At 42.5% G+C, this 19696-nt stretch overlaps 1 protein-coding gene across 1 annotated transcript in view; it reads left to right on the top strand.

Moving 5' to 3' along the window:
- Positions 1 to 19696, top strand: part of LOC117522767 (adhesion G protein-coupled receptor A3) — a 1389271-nt gene that overhangs the window by 1164660 nt on the left and 204915 nt on the right. Inside the window, exon 16 of the mRNA XM_034184162.1 lies at positions 11358 to 11481. Within this exon, the coding sequence (XP_034040053.1) occupies positions 11358 to 11481 (124 nt within the window). The remainder of the gene's footprint in view (positions 1 to 11357; positions 11482 to 19696) is intronic.

The raw sequence follows: 19696 nt of genomic DNA, 5'->3' as shown, positions 1-19696 counted from the left end.
TGGGGTTTTTATGTAATTATTGTATGGCCTTGCCTTACAATATAAAGCGCCTTGGGGCAACTGTTTGTTGTGATTTCAATTCAATTCAATTCAATTTTATTTATATAGCGCCAAATCAAAGGCAGAATAAATCAATATGTTGATCAATTATTATATCATTTACTAACAGGGACTTAGAAGAGAGAGACCTAATGTTTAATAGACCACATTTAACTGTTTTAGTCTGTGGTGCAGTTGAAGGTGCTATATTATTTTTTCTTTTTTCTTTTTTCTTTTTGAATTTTTATTCTCTACGGGGATGGGGTAATGAGGGGATGGCAGGGGGAGAGAAGCTGCAGAGAGGTGTGTAAGACTACAACTCTGCTTCCTGGTCCCAACCCTGGATAGTCACGGTTTGGAGGATTTAAGAAAATTGGCCAGATTTCTAGAAATGAGAGCTGCTCCATCCAAAGTGGGATGGATGCCGTCTCTCCTAACAAGACCAGGTTTTCCCCAGAAGCTTTGCCAATTATCTATGAAGCCCACCTCATTTTTTGGACACCACTCAGACAGCCAGCAATTCAAGGAGAACATGCGGCTAAACATGTCACTTCCGGTCCGATTGGGGAGGGGCCCAGAGAAAACTACAGAGTCCGACATTGTTTTTGCAAAGTTACACACTGATTCAATGTTAATTTTAATGACCTCCGATTGGCGTAACCGGGTGTCATTACTGCCGACGTGAATTACAATCTTACCAAATTTACGCTTAGCCTTAGCCAGCAGTTTCAAATTTCCTTCAATGTCACCTGCTCTGGCCCCCGGAAGACAATTGACTATGGTTGCTGGTGTCGCTAACTTCACATTTCTCAAAACAGAGTCGCCAATAACCAGAGTTTGTTCCTTGGCGGGTGTGTCGCTGAGTGGGGAAAAACGGTTAGAAATGTGAAAGGGTTGGCGGTGTACACGGGGCTTCTGTTTAGAACTACGCTTGCTCCTCACAGTCACCCAGTCGGCCTGCTTTCCCGGCTGCTCGGGATCTGCCAGAGGGAAACTAACGGCGGCTAAGCTACCTTGGACCGCACCGACTACAGGGGCCTGGCTAGCTGTAGAATTTTCCACGGTGCGGAGCCGAGTCTCCAATTCACCCAGCCTGGCCTCCAAAGCTACGAATAAGCTACACTTATTACAAGTACCATTACTGCTAAAGGAGGCCGAGGAATAACTAAACATTTCACACCCAGAGCAGAAAAGTGCGGGAGAGACAGGAGAAGCCACCATGCTAAACCGGCTAAGAGCTAGTAGCTGCGCTACGCTAGCGGATTGCTAAAAACACGCAAAGTGAATAACGTGTAAATAATTTAGAGGTGATTCAGCAGAGGGAGTGCTTTAGTTAAGGCACGTGAAGATAACACTGTGAAACAAATCATTTTCTAGGTAACTAGATCAATCTAACTGTGCAGATTAAACAGCTAACAGATACAGCAAAACACCGCTGTGCTCCGGAACAGGAAGTGATACAATACCGCAGTCAATATTGGCGCTATATAAATAAAATTGATTGATTGATTGATTGTTGTTTTCCTTTGTAATGAATAAGAAAACCATTGTGTTGTCAACACAGTTCTTTGAAATTACTGCCTTAAGGGAACTTAATGCTGGATTACCAGAGGTTCTTGCCAATTTGTGATGGCTTTGCAGTCATTATTAGTGCTTAATTTATTTCAGTTTTTCATGGCCCACTGGACTCAGTGGCTATTATTAAGGTTAAATGTCGATGTTTGTAGAGCAGTTTCCTGGCTAGCTAAGGATTTATGATTTCTTCACTGTAAATGTAGGAAATTGGAATGCAACTCAAATCACTTAAGACAGGAGGTAGTTTATCGACAATGGCATTACTTGTAGGCAGATTAGAAACATGTGCCAATTGCCAGAACAACACATTATTCGACATCGACAACCAATATTTAGCATAATACCAGACTTTTGTTTGATGATTTTAACTGATAAAAAGTTTAACCCCCTACCACCCGCCTCATTTTAGCTTGTCAGTATCTCATAAAGAAAAAGTGGTATTTCCCATCGATGGGATACAGGCTTAGAAGGGATTGGATGTCAGATTCCCTAGTCTTCATCATCCATCATAGGAAATCCTTGTGTGTATCTAAGTGCAGTATCTGATTCAAAACTGTTATCATCTGATTTTGACAACATATCAATAGAGAATCTGTCTGAGATTGGCAAATGTGCTGCTGTGTCCCTCAGACAGACAGACAGCATGCTGTGTGCCCCATACAGAAGGTCACTGAATGCTTAACACAGAGTGCAGCTATGTGACATTAAAAAATACAACTTCCCTTCCTCATACTCATACACTCAATGTTTAGTGACATGCAAGTTCAAAGTCACCCTGCTCAGAGTTCCGCTCTCATTGGACTGACATCTCTGCTATTTTGGCATTATGGGATAGCTCGCACCCACAGATTCAGCTTGTGAGACTACTTTCGCCACACTGCTCAGCATGTCACTTTGGCTGGAGCGACAACATATGGAATGTGTCTCTTCCCAGATAGATCACTTTCAGTGCAGCTTCATGTTCTGACTTTAACATGAAGTTAACACCCAAGTCTTTCATCGCCGACTGTAAGTGGTAATCAAAACATTCCAATCGTTTCTTTCTGAACTCTTCCGCATCAAACTCCATCGTGTCAGTGTTTACATTGTGCTTGAGCAATAACAGGTGAAGTTGCTCATAAACTTTAAGTTTCTTAAATATTTATTACGGCCACTGTTAAAACTTCAGTTATCTTTATAATTTTATTACTGGTAAATTTTATAATAAATCCATCCATCCATCCATCCATACATTTTCTTCCGCTTTATCCCGAGTCGGGTCACGGGGGCAGCAGCTCAAGCAAAGCCGCCCAGACCTCCCGATCCACACACACCTCCCCCAGCTCCTCCGGGGGAACCCCAAGGGCGTTCCCAAGCCAGCCGAGAGATGTAGTCCCTCCAGCGTGTCCTGGGTCTTCCCCGGGGCCTCCTCCCAGTGGGATGTGCCTGGAACACTTCTCCAGCGAGGCGTCCAGGCGGCATCCGGAAAAGATGCCCGAGCCACCTCAACTGACTCCTTTCGACGTGGAGGAGCAGCGGCTCGACTCCAAGCTCCTCCCGAGTGACCGAGCTCCTCATCCTATCTCTAAGGGAGCGCCCAGCCACCCTGCGGAGGAAACTCATCTCGGCCGCTTGTACTCGCGATCTCGTTCTTTCGGTCATGAGCCAAATCTCATGACCATAGGTGAGGATCGGAATGTAGATCGATCGGTAAATCGAGAGCTTAGCCCCCCTACTCAGCTCTCTCTTCACCACGACGGTCCGATACAGCGACCGCATCACTGCAGATGCTGCACCGATCCGTCTATCTATCTCACGCTCCATCCGTCCCTCACTCGTGAACAAGACCCCAAGATACTTAAACTCCTCCACTTGAGGCAAGGACACTCCACCGACCTGAAGAGGGCAAAGCACCTTTTTCCGGTCAAGAACCATGGCCTCGGATTTGGAGGTGCTGATTTCTTTCCTTTATAATAAATTTAGATGAGATATACTCATTATCTCACAGGAATATATCACAATAATTTGGGAACTACTTTTTTACGCAGGAATTCATCAAGTACATTGGCTGCGGGCACGTACTAACACATAATACCCAGAAAATGGACAGTTGTTTGGCCATAATGAGAGCGTCCACTTTTAGTTTTGCATAAGCTAAGCTTGTGGTGCTCATACGAGTGTGGTTCAACATGTCAGACGTGACTTGTCAATGTAATGTGCTTTCAGTGATAGCCTTGAAATTGTGTTGGGTGCTAAATCCAGTACTTGATTAGGAAGGCCTGGGAAGTCCCCAGGACTCAGTGCAGGGGTGAGAGAAAGGAGGATGATGGCTAAGCTCTCATCCCTGCTGGAGAACATCTTCCACCTCATGCATGACACCCTGATTGCACTAGAAAGTTCCATCAGTGACAGGTTACTCCAACCAAAGTGTGAGAAGAAGCAATACTGCAGATCCTTCTTTCCTGCTGTTGTCAGACTCCACAACCAGCATGGTTCCCAGTGGACCACTCAGATCACTCAAATCACTCAAACCATTAATATGATTATAGTAACAATTTTTCAGCCATTTGCAAAAATACTGTGCATTCTGTGCAGTAATACTTGTATACTCATGTACAACATCACTTCAGCATTCGTGCAATATTGCAAAACATTATTTCTGACTGCAATGTATTCCACTGTATATAGTGTTATTCCCTACAGAACTTGACTTCCATATTTTGGTAATTATTTTTCTTTTACCTTATTTTTTGCATATTTACACTGTTGTTCTGTGCCTGTCCCCGTGCTGCTGTAAAATCATAGATTTTCCTGCCATGGACCTGTTAAAGGATTATCTTTTCTTATTTTATCTTATATTATTTTACTTGTGCTTTGAAACCATTTATGCTTGTAGATGATTCTTGGATAACAGCCTCTTGATGTTGTATATTCTTAAGCTGTTGCTGACCACTGAATGTGTTACTGATAGCTTTAAAACTGCTATGATAAAACATGTACTTGAAAAAAAAAACAGTTTGATTAATTGAAATGTTCTGTGAATTGTTCTGTAATTTATGTCTGTAGCATGGCCCAAGCAGAGGGTCACCCCTTTGAGTCTGGTCTGCTTGAGGTTTCTTCCTCAGAGGGAGTTTTTCCTTACCACTGTTGCTCTGGGGGTTACTAAGGTTAGACCTTACTTGTGTGAAGCGCCTTGAGGCAACTCTGTTGTGATTTGGTGCTATATAAATGGAAATGAATTGAAACTGAAATTGAATTGAATTGATTGATGGCCAATGAATGACCTGTTTTTCACCCATATTATTATTTCTGTATTTTCCAAGGGTCTTAGAAAGGGTAGTATCTCACTGGAGTGCAACTGGTGGAGACAAAAAATTGCACCAAAACAAGTGAACAGGTGACAAATTTTTCATGTGGAATCTCACTGAATTTGTCCTCATGACACGGCCGTGCATGGTGGCCGACTGTCAGTTGAATACCATCTGGCATGGAGGCGAATATACAGCCACAAATCTCAAGCCATCCACACACATATTGCACGAGAGCCTCTGACACACTCTGCAGCACAATGTCCAGCGGCATTTTCAAGATGCAAAGATTTGCGAGGGAATGCCACGTGGCACTCTCATGGATGTTGACCATCACTGGTGTGGCTGAGATGAAGTTTGCAGACACATTGCTCAGGATGGCTGTGATCTATTTTATAGTTTTATCTGAAAGAGGCTGTGAAAATTACCCCGACTTTAGGCAGAATAAATAATAATTGAAAAGCATTAAAAATAAACAAGAAGAACAGCATGAACAACCTCTCATGGACTTACAGAATGATATCCAAGAGCTGCATCTCCCAACTTCCATTGATATCCTCACAAACATCCATCCAGTTTTTGTACCCGCTTATTCTAGTTAAGGGTCACGGGGGAGCTGGAGCCTATCCCAGCAGTCATAGGTTGTGAGGCAGGGTACACCCTGGACAGGATGTGATGATTCGTTTCAAAATAGTACTTACAGACTTTGATAATGGAGCCAATGTGTACACAAATGGATGTAATTCTGAAATGGCCAGTGAATTAAAGTATATATTGAATATTTCATTTCAGCTCTATTGTTTCACTGCTCAACTACATACAGACCTTCTTCACAGTGAAAGATTTAAAAAAAATATTGATCGAATTGTTGATGCATTATTAACTTTGAACTGCAAGACTAAAATGACCTGTCTATGTTGCATGCGCAACCCAGTCTCACGACAGTTCGTGGTAGCATTGTGAAAAGTACATTAATCTTCATGATGGGGGCATGAAAATGAGATGCTTTGCGTGATGGGGAGCCTAATTTCATTTTGTGATGTGGGCATAAAATGTGGGGTGATGGGCAAAATGGGGAGGCTATGGTTAGGTTTACCAGAGGGGACACACTTACACTTTGGTTATGGTTAGAGTTAAGAGAAGGGGGGAGGATTATAAATAGCAAAAAAAAAAAAAAAAAAACTGTGTCGCAAAAATGAGGCGCTTTAGTGACGAGGGCACAGAAAAAATGTGACACTGGGCTATGCATGCTGTAATATTGATACTGGCTACATCACCACTTGGCTTCTCTTCACTGGCTTCCTATGAAGAACAGAGATTATTTTAAGATTTCCTTTTGACTTATACAATTCTTAATGTGCCCTAAATTGGTCAATTTTGAACAAACCCAATACACGTAGTAGCTATGGCCATCACTGGCACCAGATTTGGAATCAAGATCCAGTTTTTGAATTGTAGAAAAATTTCATTCATATTCTTGAAATCATTGTTAGTACATGGTAATGTCCGGGTAATTGTAGTCTTAACAGCTTCAATGTTTGAACATCTTTAAATTGGTTATGCATACTTACTACGGCTTGAAACTTGTTTGACTGTGCAGGTATAGATTCGAAGGTGGGGCAGCATTTGTTGTGGTACTAGCTGAAGGCAGAGCTCCTTACTCTCATTTTTTGGCAGATTGCCAGGTCTGCTCTTTATAAGCAAGCCAGTTGCCAGGTCTGCTCTTTATAAGCCAGCAAGTTGCCAGGTCTGCACTTCATAAGACAACCTGTTCAGAGGCAAAACAGATTAAGCCATTTCATCCCATTTTTGCACTTTTTTTGGGTTGTGGGCCAAAGTAGTAGAACTGCACCTTGTGAAATAGCCCTATTATGGAACTTTTTCCAACCGTGGCTCTACCTTGTGGAACAGGGATGTGAATTTATTATGTGTCCTATCTTGATAGTCTATGGCACAAAGTCAGAAACAGAAAGCTCAGGTGCATTTAGGGTGTGACAGAACCACATATTGCTATCAGTGCTGTGCAAAATCTCAGAATAAAGTAGGCCACTGGGTACAAAGGAGACAAAATCAATTAATTATTTGTGGGCATGTTGCAGTTATAACATAAAATGACCCAGTCAGTGTCATTTGTAATAACCTTTAAGAAGCAAGTGCACCAAGTTCTTGCATGTTACTATTTAGAGGGCAAACCCAGTAGTGGGAAGTTTTCAGGGGAGAGGACTGCTTTGCATGCACCAAGAACATATGTGCAGCAGGAAAAAGGTACGACAAAACAGTTGAAGTACAGTGACTGCTACTGTCTCAGGGATGATATAAAATCTGTTCTTTCCACTGCTGTATGTATAAGCATTGTTCTTGGACCTTAAAAAGAATTAAGACCTATTTTGTCTATGAGGCCTGTGTACCTTTGCTTTGTCCCAGAATCCGTAGCATGGAGTGGGTACAACTCTGATTTGTTCAAAGTTTGCATGTGTTAAAACGTGCAAACACCATACCACTTGCAACAACAGAGCACACTGAGGATTTCATCTTTCAAATGTGCAAAATAGTGCATATTGTCCAGTTTACATGTTTGCATTCATGAATATGCAATTTGGGATTGTCCACCTGAGTGCGCAAAATTGTGGGAGGAAACATGCAAATATGTGAGGTTTGCACAAAAAAATTCGCTTGTGCTGATATGGAGGTGCAAAGGAGGAAAACTATAGAAACACACAAGGAACAGGAACGTTAAAACAAGAAGTTAAGCCATCAAAATAAGTAAACATATGTCACAATAGAACTACACAGGAAGATAAGCATGGACATTAATATGACAAAAAAATATAACGAGTAATAAACAAATGGGAGGATCATACATTAGGAGACACAAACTAAAAATGAGTACAAACTAATCATGCAAAAGGTACAACTAAACAACATGATAACAGAAAACAAAACCAAGATACCAACTACCCACATTTTCCTTTTTAACTAATGCAGGACACCAATCAACGATTCAACACTATGTACACATAAAAACAAAAAACAAAAACAAAAAAAAAAACACTAAATAGACTGCAAGGAATGAACCAGGATAAAAGAAATACTAGAATGCAACCAGAAAAGGTAACACACTTTACAAATAAATCTTCAATCATCCAGAACTAGACAGACATTTGGAATAACACCAGAACCAAATAAATGCTAAATAGACACTTTGAATAACCAGACCTAAACCGACCAAAGATGGAATAACTATACAATAATTCCAAAACTGAAAATACTCCATAGGGACACTAGGGGAGGCCGAGGACAATAGACATGACAGTCAGACAGTATTGTGCAGAACTTGACCGCTACACTGACACTTGCAAATAACTGTTCTTTGCTGACCATAGTGCATTAATTCTACTGTAACTACTGTAATTCATTATTATCAGGTTGTCCTAAAAGTTCCCTGAAAAGCCTTTAGTTAATTCAAAATGCTGCAGCTAGAGTGCTGACAAGGACTAAAAGGAGAGAGCATATTGCACCCATATTGGCCTCTCTTCATTGGCTCTCTCTTAATTCCAGAATAGAATTTAAAATTCTTCTTACTTATAAGGTTTTGAATAATCATGTCCCATCTTATCTTAGGGACCTCTTAGTACCATATCACCCCAATAGAGCACTTCACTCTCAGACTGCAGGCTTACTTGTAGTTCCTAGGGTTTGTAAGAGTAGAATGGGAGGCAGAGCCTTCAGCTTTCAGGCTCCTTTCCTGTGGAACCAACTCTGAATTCAGATTACGGAGACAGACACCCTCTCTACTTTTAAGATTAAGCTTAAAACTTTGCTTTTTGAAAAAGCTTATAGTTAGGGCTGGATCATGTGACCCTGAACCATCCCTTAGTTATGCTGCTATAGACTTAGACTGGTGGGGGGTTTCCCATGATGCACCCAGTGTTTCTTTTATTCACCTCTTTTGCTCTGTATGCACCACTCTGCATTTAATCATTGGTGATTGATCTCTGCTCTCTTCCACAGCATGTCTTTTTCCTGATTCTCTCCCCTCAGCCCCAACCAGCCCCAGCAGAAGACTGCCCCTTCCTGAGCCTGGTTCTGCTGGAGGTTTCTTCATTTTTCTGTAATTATTGTATGGCTTTTGCCTTACAATATAAAGTGCCTTGGGGCAACTGTTTGTTGTGATTTGGTGCTATATAAATAAAATGGATTTGATTTGATTTAATTTCATTAGGAAGGATTAAGAAATACAAGTCCACACCAAGATTGGCCATGTGTAGCAGCGTTTACAATAAAATACAAATTTTCCATTTTTATGCTGTACTGCAGTATGCGTGCTCTGACACACATGGACTCTTGTTCTTTTCTGGTCAAGATTGGAATCTCTGTTTAGTGTATGTGATTTTTTTTTTTCTTTTTTTGTCAGACCATGAGTTGTTAGGTATCTCAACGTATTTTCAGCAGTCCTTGTTTTTGTTTCAAACCATGATTAAAGTATGGGTTTCCTATTTCTAAATGTCACAACCTCTCCTCATCAGACCAGGCAATAGGTTTTCTAATCTCCCGTTGCCCAGTATTGATGACCCTGTGCCCACTGTAGCCTCGGTTTGCTGTTCTTTGCTTACAGGAGGTGCACCAAATGAGATCTTCCAATGTTCTATTCAGCTTTGAGGTGCTGTAATTTCAGAGATTTGCTTTTGCATACAGTGGCTGTAACAAACACTTCTTTCAGTTGAGTTCCTGGTGCCTGGATATCAGTTCAAATCAGTCTGGCCATTCTTCTCTTATTTCTGCCATCAGATCAGGTCTTGTCAAACATGAAAGCATGCTCTCTTGCAGACCATTGCTTCTTGGATAGAGAGTACACATGCAGGCAACTGGTTCATCCAAGCTTCTTGAAAGTAACCATCACCTTGGTGAAACATTGATGTTCCATTGACCTTCTTCACCCACTGGGACCCTCAACACTGAGGCATCTGTGTGATGGATCATTCCCAGAGAAATGAGCTACAGGGCCAAACTGTCGCAGCTGTTGTCCCTTCACAATACAAGTGATACTCCTCATCTGAGCCTCACAAGTTACAGTTTGCTTGACACAGTGTCATTCCAGTGGTTCCTAAGCATTCTCTGAAGAGACCTAGTACAAAAGACATCTAGTTGTCACTTTAGGTCACTGGTTAGTGTCCACGTCTTATAACAATACAGTAAGACAGGTAGCAGCAATACCTTTACTGTCCTGCAAAAAATATGTGCATTGCCAAACATCTATGTCCAGGGCCTGGATGAGTCCATAACTCATTCCCATGCAGTCCCCTGATCTCAAAGGCCAAGGATGCAGAGATATTAATGTTAGTGATTGTCTCTACAAGTTCAACACTGTCACTGCACACAGATGCAGGTCTGATAGCGGAGTCGAGGAAGTCATTGAAAGCCATTGAAAACCTGGATATTGGTCTTGATTCAGGACAGTTGCAGACCCAGACACTTACATTCCTCACTCAGTTTGTGAAATAGTGCAATCAGGGTATCCATTTATTCCCGATTGGCTTACCTTTGCCATCAATATGGTGTTTTTCCTCAGGTGTTTCTTCTTTTTTAGACTGTTCTCTATAAACTCCATTGTTGTGCCTGAAAATTACAGTTTCTGAAAAGTCCAATCCAGCCTGACTTGCACCAACAACCATACCAGATTCAAAGTAATTTAATTAACTTTCTTCCCTATTCTCATGCCTGGTTTGATCGTCAGGAAATCATTTTGACTATGACTACATGTCTTCCCCTTGGGGATGAATAAAGTAAATCTATCTATTTAGCTATATCTAAATGCAGTCAGTTTCTGTAAAGTGACTGACTTTATGATATTTGCTGAGTAGTTGGGCAGACATGAAGTGGCCAATTAGCATATGAAAGTGTACCTTTTCTGGAGTAAAATGAGCCCCAGCACAAAATTCATCCATTCATTTCAGTTAAGAGTCACAGGGTGCTGGAGCCTATCCCAGGGCGTGATGTCATTCTGAACAGATGTCCAGGGTACACAGTGGGCGTCTGTCCATGGTGTACACCAGACGTACATAGTTGTAGGTGTGAGTGACTCTATCTGTCACTCACACCTACGGTCACAACATTTTATAACAATATGATCCTGCAAGAAATCTGACAAAAGCACAAGATTTCCTCGAGTATAGAACATACCTTTGTTGCTTCTTGATTATATGATTTCTCAGAGGGCTTTGCCAAGGCAAAATTTTGATAAACTGTGTCACTGTCCATATACTGTGCTTACGTACCTCACTGTGCATGGTAAAAATGTAAACTCAGAAGAGCAGTAATACAACTGTTCCTGCTATAAGTGATATTCAGTAAAGATGGTTGGCTGAATGGCAATGTTGATTTACTTTATGATGACACACAGTACATCATGCACAGGTATGTCCCTACTAATGTTCTCTTCGTTGTCCTTTTTTCCAGCGCAATCCGCATCAGTCGGAAGGGATGGCATATGCTTCTCAACTTCTGTTTTCACACAGCTCTGACCTTCGCTGTGTTTGCCGGCGGCATCAATCGAATCAAATACCCCATCATCTGTCAAGCAGTGAGTGCATTCCCTTTTTCATTCGTCCCCCTCTCTGAGCTTTTCAGGGAATTGATTATGAATGTCTATTCAGGTCTTGGTGCAGAGTGTGGACCTGTTTCACTCATGCCAGCCCCCGCTTTATGTTTGGTCGCTCTTTAGGTTCAGCTACAATGAGCACTGATGATTCAGTCTTTCTCTTCATAAATGAGCTCAGTCTCTGTCCCTCCATTATGTGTCTGTGTATTCATTCATTGCTGAAGGTTACAGTTGGGCATTTTATTTTATTTCTTTATTTTTTGTCAAAACATGTATTTCATAAAAGTAAATAGCTGCTGTCCTTCATTTGGCTGAAGATCCTTTTTTTCGTTAACATGCATCGTGTTTCATCCCTTTCTATCATGCTACAAAGGTTTTACTGTAAATCTTCATGCATTTGTTTTTGGCTGTTTTTGGAACAGCTCAGAAATACAGTGTTTGTGCTGCACGGCATCACCACATAAAGAACAAAAGAAGTGGCTGATAACTTGAACAAATTGAAACAGGACAAAGAAACATTTGTGGTGCATTTGTTTTATTCTTAACCACGTGGGTGGTGTGTTCATCGCTCCAACCCACATTATGACTGAGTTGGAGACACAGAGAATCCATCTAGCTGTACCCATGCAACAGATTGGGAAACAGGTTAAACAAATGCTTTTGTGCAGACTGGAACAATATATGTGTTTTTAGGTATTTTATGTACCAAGAATATAGTGAGGAAGTGTAATAGTGACCCTTTAATGTAGACCATTAGGTTCAAATGTGACCTATGTGAGGGACACTTGTGTGAGGGCCTATGGGGGACACTTGAACAATAAATTAAAAAAAATAAAAATAATGGAGGCTCTTCCAAGCCAATCCAAAGATCTGGTAATTATCCATGAATTTTAAAATGGATCTTCCAAAGTCAAGAGCATTTTCAAAGTCGAAGTATCAACTTCACTTGTGGAAATAATTTTGCCTCTTTCTGCTCTTTTTGTTAAGTTTTTTAAAGCGATAATTTCCTCTGTACCACATATGTGGGACTGGTGAACTTGGTGTTCATCAGGGATGGGTTCTCGCACCAAAACTGTTCAATGCTGGCATGCGCCGGGTGTTGTGTAGGGATGTGGAAACCAGAAGTTGAGGTGTCTTTGTCCATGTCTATCTGTGGTGAAAATTTAGGCAAAATCTATGCAGTAGGTTTGACGTAATCTTGTTAACAGCCAGCCAGCCAGCCAGATAAATAAATAAATAAATGCCAATGATTTTATTACCTGCAGTGATGCGGACGCTGTATCGGACTGTCGTGGTGAAGAGAGAGCTGACTAGAGGGGCAAAGCTCTCGATTTACTGATCGATCTATGTTCCGATCCTCACCTATGGTCATGAGATTTGGCTCATGATCGTAAGAACGAGATTGCGAGTACAAGTGGCCGAGATGAGTTTCCTCAGCAGGGTGGCTGGGCGCTCCCTTAGAGATAGGGTGAAGAGCTCGGTCACTCGGGAGGAGCTCGGAGTTGAGCCGCTGCTCCTCTATGTCGAAAGGAGCCAGTTGAGATGGCTCGGGCATCTTTTCCGGATGCCCCCTGGATGCCTCGCTGGAGAGGTGTTCCGGGCACGTCCCATCGGGGGGAGACCCCAGGGAAGACCCAGGACACGCTGGAGGGACTACATCTCTTGGCTGGCTTGGGAACGCCTTGGGGTTCCCCTGGAGGAGCTGGGGGAGGTGTGTGTGGATCAGGAGGTCTTGGCGGCTTTGCTTGAGCTGCTGCCCCATGACCAACTGGATGGATGGATTTTATTACATCCTTGGCAGATAAAATAATAATCATCAAACACCACTTTCTCTTCTGTTCTGTGGCACACTTCTCAACAGTGCAGGTGTCACTTGCAGGGGTGGAGCCACAGGGTTGGGGAGTGGGAAGGGTTAGGGTTAGATTGTCCCTTTCACCACAGCACTTCTGTGAAAGTTAAAGCTATTCAAAATCCAATCTTTGGAAAACTGCACTGCATTAGCAGCCACATAATATCAACCAATCAACATTTATTTATATACCCCTTTGCCTGGGCCTCCATTGATCAAGATTCCCATACCATTCCCATGATTATGAGGTGACATGTCATTATTGTTGTCCATGAGATGAGTGACTGAATTATGGAGATATGCCTCATTTGTCAGATTATAATTGTAAATATTCTGAATATTACTGTTATTGCTACTGCCACAATGATGATGATGATGATGATGATGGTTAATATTATGATTATGATTATTATTGTTGTTGTTGTTTTGGTTTTATTTTGTCTGTGTACATGTAAACGGGGTGAGTTTCCAGCTGCTGGCAATATAATCTACATATTGGATGACACACAGTCTTGCAGGCACACAATACATGTTCAGAATCACTAGAAATGTGAACGTGGCTCCTGTAATGTCTGGTGAGATTCCAACCCGTTGTTAAACCCTGTCTGTCCACTTTCAGATGCTTTTTATTCCATAGAGTGGCTGCCAGCATTGTTCGCTGGAAATCCACGACTGTAGAGTTCTGGTTCTGCTCAGCTGCATCATATGTGGACTTCGGCCCGAACAGAGACACCGTGGAGCAGCAGGGTGCAGTGAGCACGATGCTCAGTCTTGAGACGTGGAGCAGTACGGGCAGACGAGGGACATGTCTGTCCCCTTAATAGACATCCGCCTGTCACTAGTTCTGTGAATGTAAGGTGGCAGGGGCGCGTGCTTGCAGCGGTGGGCCGTCAATTTGCCAGTTCATCACACAGTGGTTTGCAACCCATTGTGATTTTAATTTTGAGGTGGTTGGTGTGACGCTGCCATATGTGTGCAGGTGGGATACAGCCCGGGGAGTGGTTGACTGTCTCGGCTGTAACACAACCTGCGCATGGGTGTGATGTGCTCAGCTCATGGACACATCAGGCAGCTGCACATGTCCAAATGGCTGGACAGTTGGCGCGCGCCGCGCAGTTGGTAGCCGCGTTATGTGCACTGTGACGTGGTGGGCATGACATATGTCTGGCCAGCTGGACAGTCACATGATCAGTCGGATATTGTGACATGGGGCAGGCTGCTTGATGGTGTGTGCAGTGCATGCAGTTGTGCAGCACGTTGCGACATGTTGTATTTTTACTTCCACCTATGCTGTGACATGCAGCCGCTGCGGCAGGATGTTTGATTTCTGTCTGTGTTGTGGAGGTGTGGTGATGCTGGTGGTCAGTGATTCCACCCCCAGCAGCACATGCTGGGTGTTCTACAGCTGCCAGCTTTTCCATCATTTACATGACATGCATGCAGATGTGCAGGGTGTGGAGCGTCATCGTCGCCATATGTGTTGGAGGGTGCGCACCGCACAGTCACACACCATGTGTGCAGGGAGGGGGGGTGGCAAGATCACTCCCACAGCGTGTGTGATGTGTGAGGTGAGCCAAGGGTGGGGCTTCGACACAGTCACACCCCATTTGTGTTGCTCACAGACACATGGGCCACCCATGGTGGACTTAGACATTGTGTCATAAATTGCACAGCCACCTCGACTGTAGAGTGCTGCTATCTACTGTCGTGCTGGCTATGCCAATGTCCCCACATTTTCAAAGTTCTCCGTGAGTGCTGTTAGATGTTCATGCTTCACGCCACGACATTGGTCGAGTCTGGCCGAGAGTGGGTCGTACGACCATTAATCTGCCATTTGACGTCACTCGTCCAGTTGTGTGAGGGCTGGCTTGATCACTCCTTTCACCCCCAGTTCGACAGGTTTGGTGACTTCATGTGGCTCCTCGGCTGCCGCTTGATATGTCCGTCCTGCGTTCAACACGCCGTGCAGAAGCTGAAATCACGATGAGATGGCAGACCACTTTGGCAGCAGGAAATCATTTCAGTATTTATCACTTTCCATCTGAAAGTTGGATGTACCATTTTAACCATTGCTCGACTGGATTTCTTGTGCAATAGGGCACGAATGTAGACTGCAAGTGCCGTGGACGTATGGTTATGGTGATAGGTGTGCAAGGCATTAGAGACGGGAACGATTTTGCTTGATTTGCATATGGTTTCCTGCTTCATACGCCCTTCGACCAAACTTCGCACTATGTGTGAAGGGGCCCTAAGGATGGGTCATTCTCGGTCCAAAGAAATTACAGCCTGGTGGACCGTTGGCTACACCCTGAAGACTGACTACGTGCCCCAGAATCATTGTCTCTTTCACCAGCAGACAACACTTTTCTGGGAAACAGCAGCAGATCCATTCATTATATGCTTAGTTAATGAGTCATACCATAACATTCTGTCATAAATAATCTACAAGGATATAGCAACAACATTTGAGTGGCCAGGCTTAAAAAATCATGTTCTTTGTAATGTATGAGAATATCCTTGTTGCTGTCATTTTGCTTCAGCACACTCATCCATCTCGCTGACTGAGTAGATGGTGGCAAAGCCACAGCCTTCATGAATGACTTAACATTTGTAAGTGCAACCTTCACTGGAACCCTACAGAAGCAGGAAGAGATATATTTAGCATGTATTAATTGATCTAATTTTATCCCAAACAATGATTCTTGCTGCTCCTCCTTTACCCAATCACCATTAATGGGAGAATGCTGCAGTTTTGGGCACAGGCCCAGATTGCCTGTTCTTCCACTGGGATTGATGCAGGCCCCAACAGACACAATTTGGGATAATTACAGAACTGCAGGAGGAGATGTGTGATCCAAGTGTCTGCTGGGTTCCCTGCATTTTCTCCCCATCCACACAACTCCCTGCTTCTCCCCAGTCCCAGGGGAGACTCACTAGACTCCCATTAGACTCATTAGACTCACTTCCTCTGAGAGGAGGACATTTAAGGACTTCTGAAATGAGCTTTTACAACTTGCGCAGCACATCAAGTATGCCCAGTCCACCATCTTCAATCTAGAACAGTCTTTACTTCCATCTCCACTTGCATCATACACTGTGTGACATACATAGTATGTTAGGACCCTGTCCCACTGGCGTTTAGGAGGATTTGCGTATGGATTGCGGCACAGAATTGGCCCATATTCGCCAAACATCCACAGTATCCGTGTAACATGCCTGTATGAGTCGGCCGTCATCTGAACACATCTGTGGTCATCCGCAGAGGCACGCATGTCCGCAGCCAGGATTTTTGAGCTGTTAAAAAATCTGGATGCGGATGACATCCGCCTTACATACTCCATACATACTCAGTTCATACACAGTACATACTCACTCTATGCGCTGTGTATCTGCTGTTAACTGCTGATATCCACAACTGACGGGGATTTGCGGCTTGGCAGCAGACCGGGACAGTGTGTAAAACAGATATATATCGTGCCTATCATGTCCACATCACAAACTAAAAAATGTTGTAGCAAATGCATACAAATTGGCTACAAATAAAGCATTTTTATTACATCTGCTTTGCAGCTGATTTGCGGACAATCTGTGAATGCATAACAAACACATCACGTAAACCCAAAATACTATATGTGGCAGAAAGCGACATACCTGCCAGTGAGTGCCGGTCCGGCTGTGTAAATCCACAAAGACGTAGCTGCTGCAATCGGGTCTCCTCCAGGACTTTTATTTAACACCAACAAAAGGAAGAGTTGCTGTTTAGCCACAACTCTCGCTGAAGTCTGTTTTCTGTGACACTCTCAAAAAAAAAAACACCGTCTCACACCCGAGCGGCTTCCCCCCTCCTGCTCCCCAAACTCATGAACAGATAACCCTCGCATGACAACAAGAACATTAACTCTGTGATCAACTTCTCCAAGTCCAGCAAATGCTCCAGAGCCTGTATTGTTGGTGTGAATAGTGATGCCGAAAGGAGCGAGTGAGCTTATTTTATGACCGCAATGCAGATGCCATGCACGTGCAACATATGTGCGATGCATTCATAATACACCTGTAATACTGCCGTGATAATCTCAATGTGTCGGATCAGTTTCCTCACTATATACATTATATAACTGTGATTGTTCATCATATATTCGCTATATATTATTAATATATCCATAATTCATACATTTGTCATTTGTGGCCATTTTTGTTGCAGACGACAACGAACGCCCATAATTTGTGTACTCAATTCATGCACAATTGATCCTCTCGCCAGTGGGACAGGGCCCTTAGATATGTATGCCATGCTTTTGGTTAACACCATTCTCCTGCCCACTGTTTTACAGTTACTGGGCAGCATCTGATGTCTTTATGGGCTCAGAGTCAAAGTAAATTTTTGAAATACCTTGCGCCACTGCTGTGCCTGTAGGGTGTGTGTGTGTACATCTGTCTGTGTACAAAATAACACAAAAGAGTAAGGTAATTTTCACCAAAGTTGGTAGGAATATTCCTTGTGTTACTGGAAGGTTAAGGTACTTGCATATATAGTATATAGTATGTTGCATATCAAAATGTTGAGAACAATCACACCTTTCTGAATATTTGAAATATTTGTCTTGAAGACTGTACAAAGATATCATTTGGCTCTAAAGCTAAAAATCTGAAATAAAAAAAATCTTCAAATCTGAATTTACACCTTTGTCAATGTTGATGAAATGTATTGGTGTAAGAAATAGGTTTACCAAAGTATTTGGTTCACAAAAAAGCATGTAATATATATATATATATATATATATCAATGTGTAAATAAATGTCAGGCAGCTGGTATATTGCAATTGAGCATATTTTAACAATCAATCCCTTTCCAGTGTAAATTGATGTCTTGTATTTTCAGTGTAATCCTTATCATATAAATCAAATCAAATCAAATCAATTTTATTTATATAGCGCCAAATCACAACAAACAGTTTCCCCAAGGCGCTTTATATTGTAAGGCAAGGCCATACAACAATTACATAAAAACCCCAACGGTCAAAACGACCCCCTGTGAGCAAGCACTTGGCTACAGTGGGAAGGAAAAACTCCCTTTTAACAGGAAGAAACCTCCAGCAGAACCAGGCTCAGGGAGGGGCAGTCTTCTGCTGGGACTGGTTGGGGCTGACGGAGAGAACCAGGAAAAGACATGCTGTGGAGGGGAGCAGAGATCAATCACTAATGATTAAATGCAGAGTGGTCCATACAGAGCAAAAAGAGAAAGAAACACTCAGTGCATCATGGGAACCCCCCAGCAGTCTAAGTCTATAGCAGCATAACTAAGGGATGGTTCAGGGTCACCTGATCCAGCCCTAACTATAAGCTTTAGCAAAAAGGAAGGTTTTAAGCCTAATCTTAAAAGTAGAGAGGGTGTCTGTCTCCCTGATCTGAATTGGGAGCTGGTTCCACAGGAGAGGAACCTGAAAGCTAAGGCTCTGCCTCCCATTCTACTCTTATAAACCCTAGGAACTACAAGTAAGCCTGCAGTCTGAGAGCGAAGCGCTCTATTGGGGTGATATGGTACTATGAGGTCCCTAAGATAAGATGGGACCTGATTATTCAAAACCTTATAAGTAAGAAGAAGAATTTTAAATTCTATTCTAGAATTAACAGGAAGCCAATGAAGAGAGGCCAATATGGGTGAGATATGCTCTCTCCTTCTAGAAAATCTAGAAAATAAACAAAATCTGTCAGTCACACAAACACCATTGTCTATGTCACTCCAATCCAGAATTGCTCAGTTTCAAAAATACTTAATTGTTGCATGATGTAGCATATTAAAATTAACTTTTAATATTTTATTCCTCAGCGTAACACCACTTTGGCAGCAGAAAATCATTTCAATATTATCAATTTCCATGTGAAAGTTGGATGTACCAATCTGAGCAGTTAAACTTATGTCTTTTAACTGGATGCACAAGATAAACAACTGGTGTAATTTTTACCATTCATTAAATTACTTTAAAACAGTAACATGGCATGCTGCAGTACTGTAATATGAATAATGCTTCCTGATTAATTTCTGTTTGATATGAGGATTGGAAATGATAAAATAAAAGGGGAAACACGTAATAATAATGATGTGATGGGCCGATGATCACCACTTTGTGAACAACTGCGTGAAAAAAATAGTCCAACAGTTGAAGAACAATGTTTCTCAGTGTCCAATTGCAAGGAATTTAGGGATTCCATCATCTACAGTCCATAATCAGAAGATTCAGAGAATCTGGAGAACTTTCTACACATAAGCGGCAAGGCTGAAAACCAACGTTGAATGCCCTTGACCTTGGATCCTTCAGGCGGCACTGCATTAAAAACCATCACTGTGTA

The sequence above is a fragment of the Thalassophryne amazonica genome, chromosome 13 (genome assembly GCF_902500255.1).
Source record: "Thalassophryne amazonica chromosome 13, fThaAma1.1, whole genome shotgun sequence".
Taxonomy (NCBI): Eukaryota; Metazoa; Chordata; class Actinopteri; order Batrachoidiformes; family Batrachoididae; genus Thalassophryne; species Thalassophryne amazonica.
Note: the sequence above shows the minus strand (reverse complement) of the source record. Positions and strands in the feature narration are given on the sequence as shown.